The sequence below is a fragment of the Gossypium arboreum genome, unplaced genomic scaffold (assembly GCF_025698485.1).
Source record: "Gossypium arboreum isolate Shixiya-1 unplaced genomic scaffold, ASM2569848v2 Contig00292, whole genome shotgun sequence".
NCBI classification, from domain to species: Eukaryota; Viridiplantae; Streptophyta; class Magnoliopsida; order Malvales; family Malvaceae; genus Gossypium; species Gossypium arboreum.
Window position 1 is genome coordinate 63,633 of NW_026440408.1, and position 12,670 is coordinate 76,302.

The 12,670-nt window shown below is 34.5% G+C and overlaps 1 protein-coding gene, 1 long non-coding RNA gene and 1 pseudogene across 2 annotated transcripts; all 3 read left to right on the forward strand.

The window, feature by feature from the left end:
- The first annotated feature begins 7,687 nt into the window (after positions 1–7,687).
- LOC128288804 (uncharacterized) lies at positions 7,688–8,713 on the forward strand. The gene is made up of 2 exons (XM_053024942.1): positions 7,688–7,797; positions 8,185–8,713. The coding sequence occupies exon 2, from the start codon at positions 8,195–8,197 to the stop codon at positions 8,711–8,713; it is 519 nt and encodes a 172-aa protein (XP_052880902.1). The 5' UTR covers positions 7,688–7,797; positions 8,185–8,194.
- LOC128288805 (probable disease resistance protein At1g52660) lies at positions 8,712–9,315 on the forward strand (annotated as a pseudogene).
- Positions 9,316–10,116: 801 nt separating this feature from the next.
- Positions 10,117–11,843, forward strand: LOC128288803 (uncharacterized). The gene is made up of 2 exons (XR_008278794.1): positions 10,117–10,246; positions 11,610–11,843. It is a non-coding gene; the product is annotated as an uncharacterized LOC128288803 (long non-coding RNA).
- The last annotated feature ends 827 nt before the right edge of the window (positions 11,844–12,670 follow it).

The following is a 12,670-nucleotide window of genomic DNA, read 5'->3' on the forward strand; positions in this document are numbered from 1 at the left end:
TTTTGATATTTCAGTTAATAGCACTAACACTATATGCTTTCCATATGCTATTTATACCATCAACTGAATTCGCACACATAGTGCATAAAGATTTTCGCACACATAGTGCCATGATACACCGCACACTTAGTGCCCCAAAAGTTCAATCACGATTAACATTTAAATCAGCACACATAGTGCCTTTCAACCGCACACTTAGTGCCGATGTCGATTCCTCATAGTAAAACAATTTACTTAACTTAATTGGCACATACGCCACAATTATAAATGCATATACAATCAATCTCATAAAAACTTATGGACTTACTTTACATCGGATGAAATGATTCCCAAATGACTATTCAATATTCTTTGCTTTGCCTTTACTTGATTCTCCTCCCTTGGATTCTTGAGCTAAAATAAATGAATTTATTAGTTTAATTACTTCGCAAAAATACTCATATCTATATGAATTTAATGATTCCATTTCTTCTTACAACAATCCTTGTTCAAGACATCAAGGTTTCAACTAATATTTATATTATGCCATAAAGCGAATGCATTATCACTTCCAAATAACATTATGCCAAATATAATTACACTCAATTATACATAAGTATGAGTCAAACTCAACTTTGAAAGCCAACCTCCTCATTTGGTCGATTTTAGAGAATCAAAGAAAATTTTATAATGTGCATACTATATAACCGAATGTGCAAGATTAAAATCGATATCACCTATGTACTTAACTACAATGCCGAATATAAAATTTTCAATGCAACATCAATTCTCGTCATAACATTATCTCGAATATGTTTACATTCAATTATATATATAATCATGAATCAAACTCAACATATAAGCTAACATTACTCCTTTAGTTGATTATATAAAATCGAGATAATATCACAAATGTGCTTATCTATATAACCGAATGTGCAAAAAACTAAATTCACCATCACCCATATGCTTAATTGGATGGCCGAATATATAACATAATTATAATATCATTTTAAATTCATTTAAACACAAAATTTCATCTCATGAACACTTGACCGAATTTTTCCTAAACTAGCATAGTTTTACATCTATTTATAACATCATGTAAATCCACACATATCTACTTTTCTACCTAAATTTTCTTTCACCTTTCTACTATTTCCATTCACAACATCAAAAACACCATTCTCTTAGCTTTACCTTCCTCTAACCGTATGTCATTTAGTCACCTAATTAGGTAGAAAATTAACACACGGAATATAATAGACATTGGCTACTAACTAGATTTTTTTACAAAATTTAATGAATTTATCATGAGTCTTACCTTAATCAACTCTTTAGGATGGCCGAATGTTTAGAAATTTCCTTCATTTCTTTCCTTTAGCTTACAGCCATGGCAAGAGGAAGAAGATGAACACTTTCTCTTTCCTTCCTCTTATTTTATTCATCTTTATTTTATTTATTTTGTTTAATTAACCTATTATCTAATATAAAATTGCTATAAATTCAACTTAGTGGAAGTGCATTATTGTTTGGCCGGCCACTACTTGTCAATTTGGGTAAATTGACATGCAAACCCAAGCTTTCCCACATTGTTGTTATTTGATCTTTACAAATTGTCTATCATCTTTTCTAAGTCTCTCAACTAGGTCCTTTCGAATTAATTCACATTCCTAAAGCTAATATTAAGCATTTAATTTCATACATTCACTATCGCACATAAATTTATGTAATTAAAACACAAAAATAAATTTTTGACTCGGTAATGTGGTTCCGAAATCACATTCCGACTAGGGTCTACTTAGGGTTGTCACATATTTAGTCGGGAACTAGATCCGTCGTATTGTGATACACAATAATCCTGGGGCACACATGTCTCAGATAAACCCTGATGCGGCGCATGTAGCCAAGTTTCCGGAGTACCCTGAAATACTACCTGCTCACCAGATGGCCATATATTTTGATCCTGAGGAGTTGTTCGTGGGCCAGAGATTCGAAAGTAAGGAAGAGTGCGTATTTGCCATTAAGCAGTATAGTATGAATATATCAATAGACTACAAAATCGTCGAGTCTCAACCGACATTATATATTGGAGAGTGTTGGAAGTCGGCAGAAGGCTACAATTGGCGGATACGAGCTGCATTTATCCAGAAGTCTCAGAATAGGAGATACGAAAATTTGTTGGGTCTCACACATGTACTTCAACACGAATAACAGAAGATCATTGAAAACTTGATTCGAAAACTATATGTACATGCATCATGCCAATAGTTGAAGACATGCCGACCATTAAAGTTTCGGTATTAATTGCTAAAATGCAGGCACGATTCCAGTATCGAGTATTATACCGAAAGGCATGGATAGCTAAACAGATGGCAATGGAGCAATTGTACGAAAATTTCGATGCATCGTACAATGAGTTGCAGGGATGGATTGCGGCAATGAGGAGTACGTCTTCGGGACCTCATTGAGTTGCAAACACGACTTTATTATGGCGGATGAGCAACAACAACCGGTAAAAGAATTTTCCAACGGATGTTTTGGACATTTGATCCATGTGTGCGTGCATTTCCCCACTGTAAGCCATTTGTGCAAGTGGATGAGACATGGCTATACGGTAAATATACACAAATCTTACTTATTGCGATTGCTCAAGACGGGAACAGGAACGTGCTACCGATTGCATTTGCCATCGTAGATAAAGAAAACATGGAGTCGTGGGAATTTTTTCTTACAAATCTGCGGAGGTATGTAATTAGTAATGATAATATTTGCATCATCTCCGATAGAAGGAAAGAATTAATTACCGCCATTAGGCGTTCTAATGTGCCATAGAGAGCCGCTTTCGTGCATACGGCACATTACGGCTAACTTTCATTGAGATTATAAGAATGCAGATTGGAAGAGACAAGTTGTGAAAATGGGTAAAGAACAACCTTATCATTTCAATATATAACATACATTTTTTTTTGTGGCGAGACTGTAACTTAACTTATATCGTCTTAATACATACACAGCTTACGAGCTAGAACCACATATTTTTCGGCAGAGGATGACTCGGCTTGAGAGTGACATGGAAGGTCAGACGGACACATCTTTCCGACAATGGTTGGGTAGCATGGAGCTATGGCAATGGGCTCAAAGTTTTGACGAGGGCTTTCCTTACGGTCAAATGATGACAAACTTGGTGGAGAGGATTAACGCTGTGTTGTTGAAAATGTGACATCTTCCGATTTCATCTGTCTTTTCAGCTACATTCTATAGGTTGGCTACATTGATGCCAAGAATGGGTTAGCAACAAGTCAACTAGATGGAGGCATGACACGTGTTTGTCGAACATGTCAGGGATGCAATTGTTGCAAACCGTCGGATGGCGAGGTCGATGAACGTAGAAGTATATTCACGACGTAATGAAACGTTTCGCATTACAGAGACCATCGGTCGTCGACCCGATATTCCACCTAGGTCATACGGGGTTAATCTCTGAAATAGACGGTGCGATTGTAGGAGGTTCCTAACACTTCATTATCCTTGTGCACATGTTGTGGCAGCTTGTGCTAAGGTCTCGCTCAATGTAGATTAATTTATCGATAAGGTGTACACACTTGAATGCAAGTTGCGTGTATGGGAGAATGAGTTTCCCGTGCTTCCTGACCTATCTACTTGAGAGGTTCCTCAGACGACCTTTGAGCTTATCCCAGACAAAGGCTTACGTAGGAACCCGAGAGGTCGTCCGCAATCATCAAGAATCCGTAACGAAATGGACATTAGAGAGAAATCTGACGGGAAGCTGTATGGAGTATGCAGATTAGCTGGTCACAATCGGAGTAACTGCCCACTCCGAAATTACCAAATTGGACAATCATTGCGATCGGATAGAAATTAAGATGTTGTTCATTACATGTTGCTTATTGCATATTGAAAGAAAAAGTATTGTCTTTTTAATTTTTAACTACTTCGAAACTACCAAACTGGATAATCATTCTCTTTTTTTATTCATATTATGTATTTCAACTAAGCAATTCTAAAAATTCGCACTCAAATCCGATAATAAAATGCCAAATAAAAAAATTGATAAATATAATACAAAAAAATAATTTACATAAAAATAAAGTAATTTACATAAAAAAATAAAGTAATTTACAATACAAAACCCTTTAAAATTGATGGTTTGATGGTGTGGTTCTAGGGGTATATCTTCGTGGAGCTCGACATTCACGTTGTGGACGACTACGGTGATCAACATTCTCTTCATCCATATGTATGGGTGTAGAGAACAACTCAAATGCCACTGATGAACTCGAGCCGGGGGGGTTAAAGAACGACACTGGATATAGGCCGGGGGAGAAGAGAATGGCGACGGATACGGCTCTGGAGGAGCAGAGTACGATGGTGGATATGAACTACTCCCGGAGTGTAGCTCCGGCTCTGGCTCCAGCTCTGGCTCTGGGTCTACCTCCGGAGCTGGTGCATGATGCGGATCTGGAAGATGTTGCTCAATTCGTGTCGTATGAGTGGGGACTACCATCAACCGCCCACCAAATAAAAATGGTTTCCCCTTCTCATAGTACCATTGTAGGTATTGTGGCAAGGGCTGCAGATCCAAACAACGATCCATTTGAGGTACCCTACTAAACCGGTTGTTCCACATCGTAATATATTCAATGCTCATCTCCCCAATCGGCCCATGCCTCCCTCCTATTTATACCATGTAGTCAGTACATCCAATCTTCTTGGTTGTGTCGGGATATATTGTATACAATCGAACTACGGAATACTCGATTGCCATGATACCACTCCACCGTATGAAAATGGATAAGGGTGCGCTAATGCACCATAGGTGTGAGTGGACGTGGGCATACGATGGAATAACAATTGTAACCGAGAATGTAATATGGCATCCAAATGAATCGCATATTCATAACATTTTTATATTAACGCGGGTTAAGTGAGATAAAATAATAAAATAAAATAAATTAAAAAACTTACTCCCTCTCCGAATGATTCTCGATCATCGACGGTATATCGGAACTGTATGACCTCCGATACCCGGATTCGTGCTTCATCTATGAAAATAAATTGTTAGAACAATATAATCGTAAAAAGAGACAATTAATTGTTGTAACGCGTAAAGATTCATCACCTGTTAACGAGTGGAAATATATATGATTGATGACTAATGGATGACAAGAATGGCATCCGATAAAGAGCCCACGACTGCAAACAATATGAGGCATCCACCTATGTCAACCGCAGAGAGATCTGTCGTTCGACAAAGTTCACGGTACAAAATGGCTAACACTGCGGACCCCCAACTGTATGAACGCGTGTTATGCAAATTAGATAGCGCAGATAAGCACATCAAGTGGACTTCACCGCCGTGTGTATCCGCATGAGTACACCTCCTATAAGGTGCATAATATAAGCTTGCACCGCTGCATAACCTCCAATTCAAATGGCGTTACTAGGCAAATATTCAAAATTGGCCTTTAGCCATGAAAACTTCAAGGTTTGAAATTTTCCCTCACTTGGCGGCGTCCAAGTAAGTCATAGCAAAGGCGAAGCAGGCTCGAGATCAAACTTACGCCTGCGGACCGCATTCCCATCGATAGGGAGCCCCAATGTAATGCAACGTCCTCTAGAGTGATTGTGCACTCCCACGGCAAATGAAATGTGTGGGTCTCTGGATGCCATCGCTCGACTAAGGCGTAAATCAAGTCATGTCAGATTAAAAGTCCGGATCAATGCTGCTGATCCAAACCCGGCTAACTCTAAGAACGGTATTAGGCATTCATCCAGCTGAAATCCTACACTATGAATATGGCCCTCCAATGCGCGGTACTCGACCTGACATTATTATATTAACGAAATAGTTAATACAATATAATTTCATTCAACAAATAATGTAATGTGAATATCAAATAAAATTTCATTACCATCTCATTAATGCTACTTGATATGTGATTAGTACTATCAGTCAATGAATCCATTTGTCACAAATCGCAATTAAAATTATATAACAACAAATTTAATCAAAATTTTAATCAATCAATAAAAATTATCAAATAAATAAATAAATTTATATAACCTAATCATTTTTTAAAATACATTATCAAATAAATCACAATACACTAATACACTACTAAAAAATAATTTTATTGCACAACCATTTTAAAAATTAATTTTATAATTCCCCATCATTTACAAAACCATTCAATTCGTCCGTCTTTTCTATTTTTTTTCTCAATCTTTTTACTTTCGATTTTCTAGTCTTTAAACTTCTAAAAATTCTAAATTATTTTCTTTATAGTTACAAATTATTTATAACAAAATATTTAACAAAATAAATTTAACATTATTAAACTAAACAGAATAATTTTAAATATAATCTTAAATTACTAATAAATTAATTTTAAAATAATTACTAACACAAAAATTTATCAAATAATTCTAAATTACAAATAATTTAAATGTAAAATAATTATAAAATTTACTAACCTTCTTCTTCTTCTTCTCTTTTTTTTTTTCTCTTTGCTTCTTTGCTCCTGCTCCTGGACGTAACAAACTTTGGGGAACCTTATATGGTCCCCCATTATTGTTTTTCTACAATTAAATTTCATCCCTCCCCAATTTAAGATGACAAGTCATTGGGGAGGGTCATGAAATGACTATACGCCTGCAGGGTGTGGCGCCCCTGCCTCAGGAGCCACATGTGGCGCCTACGGGTCACGGGTAACCCATTTTTAACTTGGATTTTTTTAAAATAATAATAATAATAATAATAATAATAAAATATTAAAAAAAATTATTAATAAAATAATATGTCGCTACTGTCAGGTAGGCGACTAAAAAAAAGTAACCATTTTCGTAAATAATCTATCGACAACCTATTTTCAGATATAATAATTTTTTTATACCATATTTGTAAAAACCCCATCTATAACATATGTACCTATTAGAATTAATGCAATACTTGTTAGTATTTTCCAGAATTAATGCAATGTACGTTTCCATTGATTTTAAACCTCATATCTATCTTTAAAATTTTGATAGCAGATCAAAGGTTTTATGTATAAGTAATGAATTATTACATGTTTAAAGATGAGTTAGCTTCTGCCTCATTTTCTTCTTCATATTGTTAAATATTTAGCAAGAATGTTTTAAGTTTTAATTCGTAGATGTTTTTGTAGTGTGTGCTTAAATATGTTAGAAAATTTGTTTTTTTTTTCTGGAGTTATGCCTTTTCTGGCTTCTCCAACGATGAATATTACTACAATTTAAATTAATTGGTTATTATAAACCATTAACTATCAAGTAAGACATACGCAGTAACGTTATTGCAACTGTTGATCACATGGGTGCAACACCCTCCCAGGCATGTCTATGTTTATTACAAAATAAAAATTGAAATTGAAATACCAACAGAAGGGAATCCATAGTTTCCCATTAATTATTATTGTTATTTAATCCCAACTATAGTGGCAGACAGCAAAGAAAAAACTAAAAAAAGATGAGATTTCTTAATAATAAAAAACTTTTGCCTGTTTTTATCTTCACTTTCTTCCTCTTCTTCTTCTTTTTGGCTATTGTACCCACAACGTTCTTTCTTCTTCACTGTTTTTAATTTCTTTTGATCGCCAAGGTCTATCGCTAATTTTCAAGCATCCAGCCAAGGTCATTTTCTTTCATTTGCTTCATTCATGACTATGCAATGATTGTTTTTTATTATCTGCTAGCTTTGTAAGATAGTCAAGGAAGTCAACTTCACTGCTTCATTTTCACTTCTAATCTCTCAACACTTTTCAGCAACTAATTCAGGTAACAAGGCAATGATTTCCTCTACTGATTATCAACAGTTTTAGATTTTGAAGACATAATCTACTATAGATAGAAATTAATACCAAAAGAGCTACCCAGAAGCAATATCATGTTGAAATCTCAAACTGTTGAACATTTTACCTCTTAATATTCTGTCATGAACTGTTGCACACTTGAATCTAGCATTTTATATAGTTTGAGAGGTTAATTCTGGATATACAATGGTGACCTGAATTTCATCATGTTTCTGTCTGCCACCCATCCATAGCTCCATCTAATTAACGCCATTGCTTGAAACTTGCATTCATGCTTACACTGACATATCAAAAATCCAATACATTCACAGATTTTCATTATCTGCTACTGTTATATATGATTGCATTGCAGGGACATAGCAATGGAGTACGTAGAGCCTGTTGTTAGAATTGCAAATTGTCTCGGAACTCCTGTTTGTAAATATTTGCAATATCACAGAAAGCTCAATGGTTATGTGAGAAACTTCAAGAGGATCAGAGATGAATTGAATTGCAAAATGAAAGACATAGAGCTGCAATTGAAAGCAGAGCTTCTTCGTCCTCTGGGGAAGATACCAAAGCAGGGAGTTGAAAATTGGTTGAAAGATGTGAAAGAGATGATTAGGGAAGCACAAGTTGTTGAAAACAAAGTCAGTAACGGAAGATATATCTGTCGTGCTTGCAGCGGGAAGCTGGTTGATGAAAAGACTCGAGAAATGAAGGAATTTCTTGATAAAGCTCCTAATGCCTCTGAAGGTCTTGCCATTGATGGTCCAAGTGCTGGGTTGCCACTGCCAACATCAGAACTAGTTGGAGACGAAGCTGTCAGAAATGAGATTTGGGCATGCTTGATGCAGGAGGAGGTGAGCAAGATTGGGGTTTGGGGATGGGCGTGTGGGTAAAACCACTATCATGAAGCACATCCACTATGATCTTTAAAGCAACAAAGATTCGAAAGGGTAATTTGGGTTACCATATCAAAGGAGTTCTATGTAATGAAGGTACAAGATAATATTTCAAGAGCGTTGGAGTCAAAGGAATATTTAGACAAAGAAGAAGACAAGCTCAGACGAGCGGCAATCTTATCAGAAATGCTGAAGAAAGCAGGAAAGCATGTTCTAATCCTAGATGATGTGTGGGATAAAGTCTCTCTAGAGGAAGTTGGGATCCCGAGCCAAGTGACAGCAATGGGTACAAGTTGGTGTTGACAACCCGTGTGGAGCAAGTTTGTAAGTCTATGGGCTGTCAGGTGATAAAAGTGAAGCCCCTTTCAGAAGAAGAGGCATTGATACTATTCTTGAATATAGTTGGACCTAATATAGTGCAAAATCAAACTTTAATGCCAACTTTGAAGCTTATTGTCAAGGAATGTGTAGGTCTACCTCTTACAATTGTCGTCATAGCTGGTACATTGAGAGGAGAAGATGACCCTCTTATTTGGACAAACGCACTCAGGGAATTGAAAGAGCGAATAGGGAAAGTGGAAGAAGGGGAAGATAAGTGATCGAGAGTTTGAAATTTAGTCGACCACTTAAAGGACAAGCAAGTGAAACATTGTTTTTGTATTGCACAGTATATCCTGAAGATTTTGAAATTTGGAAGGATAATCTAATTGAGTGTTGGATTAAAGAGGATTCATAGATGATATGGGTACAAGACAAGAGATGAAAGACAAGGGCCATGTTATTTTGAAGAAGTTAGAAGATAATTGCTTGTTGGAAAATAATACCAATAAATATGGTATACCTTATGTAAAGATGCATGATGCAGTGAGAGACATGGCATTGTCGATCACAAGTATGAATCCTCGATATATGGTACAAGCAGGCTTGCAATTAAAAGAATTACCAAAAGGGGACAATGGAGTCCAGATATTGAGAAAGTGTCGCTTATGTTTAACTCCATATCGAAATTCCACAGATGTGCTGCCCACAAAATGTCAACTGCTCACAACCTTGTTATTGCTGAGGAACCCTATAAAGAAGATCTCATATTCTTTCTTCACAAACATGCCTTGTCTTTGTGTCCTCAATTTGTCCTTTACAAAGATCGAGAGTTTACCAAATTCCATCTCTGAACTAAACAACCTCACAACATTGTTAAGTAAGGTCGTTCAATTACGATATCCGCCATGTCTTTCGATGCTTCAAGAATTGAAGAAGTTGGATCTTTCTGGGACTAAAATTGAGGAAGTACCTAAAGGCATGGATATGCTGATAAAGTTAAGGTACATTGATCTTGTAGTGCGACTTTGAAAGAGATACCGCTGGACTTTTACCAAAACTCGTTCACCTTCAGACTTGATTTTTGATGTGGACAATGAAAAACAAGTCTAAAAGCGGAGGAGATGGAACCATTGAAGAAGTTGGAATACTTTAAAGGATGTTTCCAAGACATTAATGAATTCAATAAGTTCATCTCCTCAATGCAACAAAGTAAGACATTAATGAATAATAGGTGAAGTCTAGGTGGATTATTTTTTGGGTATTGTCTCTCTTTGGTTATCTTCGATTATTTTCTTATTCCATTCTCTGTTGCATTCTTAGTTAAATTAGATTAGTAAATATAGATTAAAAACAATTACTCCAATTTATTGGCTAAATAATAGGAAGACGGTAATTACTAGTACTTTTAGTCCTCGTGGATATGATATTCCTACTCACCATAGCTATACTATTGTTCGATAGGTGCATGTAACGACTCATATTTCACGGGCACCGTAAAAGTGAATTTAGGGTCTCTGTCTTAGGAAAATGAGTTTGTAAATATTTATTAAAAATATTTACAAAGTTAGTTATGGGTTGAATTAGATTTTGATTACGTGAATTTATTTTAATTAGAAGTAATTATTAAAAAGGGCTAAATTGAATAGAGCGTAAAAGATTAATTTTAAAATAGAGAAAATAACAAGGGACTAAATTAGTAATTAAACCAAATTAGTGACATGTGTAAGATAGAGAATAAATACATGTGTATTTAAATTATTAGTACAAATGTATGTTATATATATATATATTTACTTATTTATTAAGTAAAAGATATTTACTTATTATTATTATTATTATTATTATTATTATAATATTTTATCTATTAAATGAGATAATGACAAATATATGGTGTGGGATTAATACATGTGTACATCTGTATAAAGACACATGTATTATTTTTATTTGTTATTGTATAGATATTTTATAATTAAATATTAATTAAGTAAATAAAATGAAATAAAGAATAAATAAAATAAAGAAACAAAAGAAAAGAATAGAAAGTTACAGAGAAAGAAACGTGAAAGAGAGAAAGAAAGAAGAAAAGAAAAGAAAAAGGGAAAATTGAAGGTTAAGGGCTTAAAGCTTGATTGGTAAGTTGATTTAGTTCTTTTTCTTGTGATTTTTATGTGCATGGAATCCTAATTCAAAGTTCTACATGTATGAGGTTAATATGAAGAAAAATAATGAAGTTTTAGATGTTTATTTAGATGAATAATTTGAGGATTTATGGGTTAATTTGATAGAAATTTAAGTTAGAAGTGAAAAATGAGTGAATTGTTAAAAGAATTTTAAGTTAGGTTTAAGTGGGGACTAAATTGAAAGGAGCTCAAAAGTTATGTTTTATGATGAATTTTATGAGCTAGAATTTATTAATGAGATGATTAAATGAAAATATGAAGATTAAGTTAAAGAGAAAGATTGGTTACTGGAAAAAAGATGAAATTGGAATTTTGTAAAAGTTTGATAGAAAGTGAAAATGTGATTTATGAATTAGTGTATTGATAAATTTTAATTGTATAATTGTTCGTAGCTAACGTAGCACTGGAACCGTCGTTGAATGAGAAGGCAATGGAAAAAGTGATCGAGGAATAGCTCGAGAAAAAATATCGGTTTGTATTATCATAATTCAAGTTATTTCTTATTAAATGTTTAATTTTAATATATGTGTATGGAATTTGAATGTGAGGTAAGTAGTGATATTTGAATTGAATGGAAATTGAATTTGATTGATAAATGTATACATGTGTGAAATTGAATTGTATAATGATTTGTGGTGAATTTGAAATTGTGATTGAATTGTTATTGCGATGGATTTGAATTGAATGATTACGATTAACTGAAAGTGAAAGTGATATGAATATGTGATTTTGATACCCTATTAACTAGTCGGGCTAGGGTGGATATAGTTGGCGTGCCATAGGATAGGAAGAGTTCAGGATTCTTGAACTGGAGTCGATGAGACACTTGGTGTGTTATATTTACTTGGATAGATTTTGTACGCCCACGCCCGAGACCGTCGCCGAGTCAGTATGAGGTGTTACTAAGCTTAGTTTAACATTTTAGAACTTTGGATTATTTGTTTCTACATTCACAGTCACAAGAAAAATCATATCTCAAGTTACGAAACTCAAATCAAGATCCGTAAATTTTTCCTGAATCTAGACTCATATACCTATCTACTAATTTTTTCTAGAATTTTGGTTGGGCCAATTAGTACAGTTTATTAGTTAAAGTTACCCTGTTTCAGGACTTGACTGGTCTGACCTCTGTTTACTACAAACCATATTTCTCTCTGTACAAAATTCATATGACTGTGAGGTTTATTTCTCCTGAAACTAGACTCAATAAGGATTCTGAGAATATAAAATACACCACCTAATTATATCTTTACAATTTATGGTGAATTTCTAAAGTTGGAACAGGGATTCAGAAACTGCTATGACTCTGTTTCACTAAAATTCAAATATCTTCTAACATATAATTCCTTTACTTGTTTCATTTGTTTCATGTGAAACTAGACATAATAAGCTTCAATTTTATATGTAGTCCATCACCAAATTCAATTTCTATGATTTTAGTAAATTTTCAAAC

Coding starts and splice junctions, on each gene's coding strand:
- LOC128288804 (XM_053024942.1), top strand. CDS start 8,195: ATGGAGTACGTAGAGCCTGTTGTTAGAATTGCAAATTGTCTCGGAACT.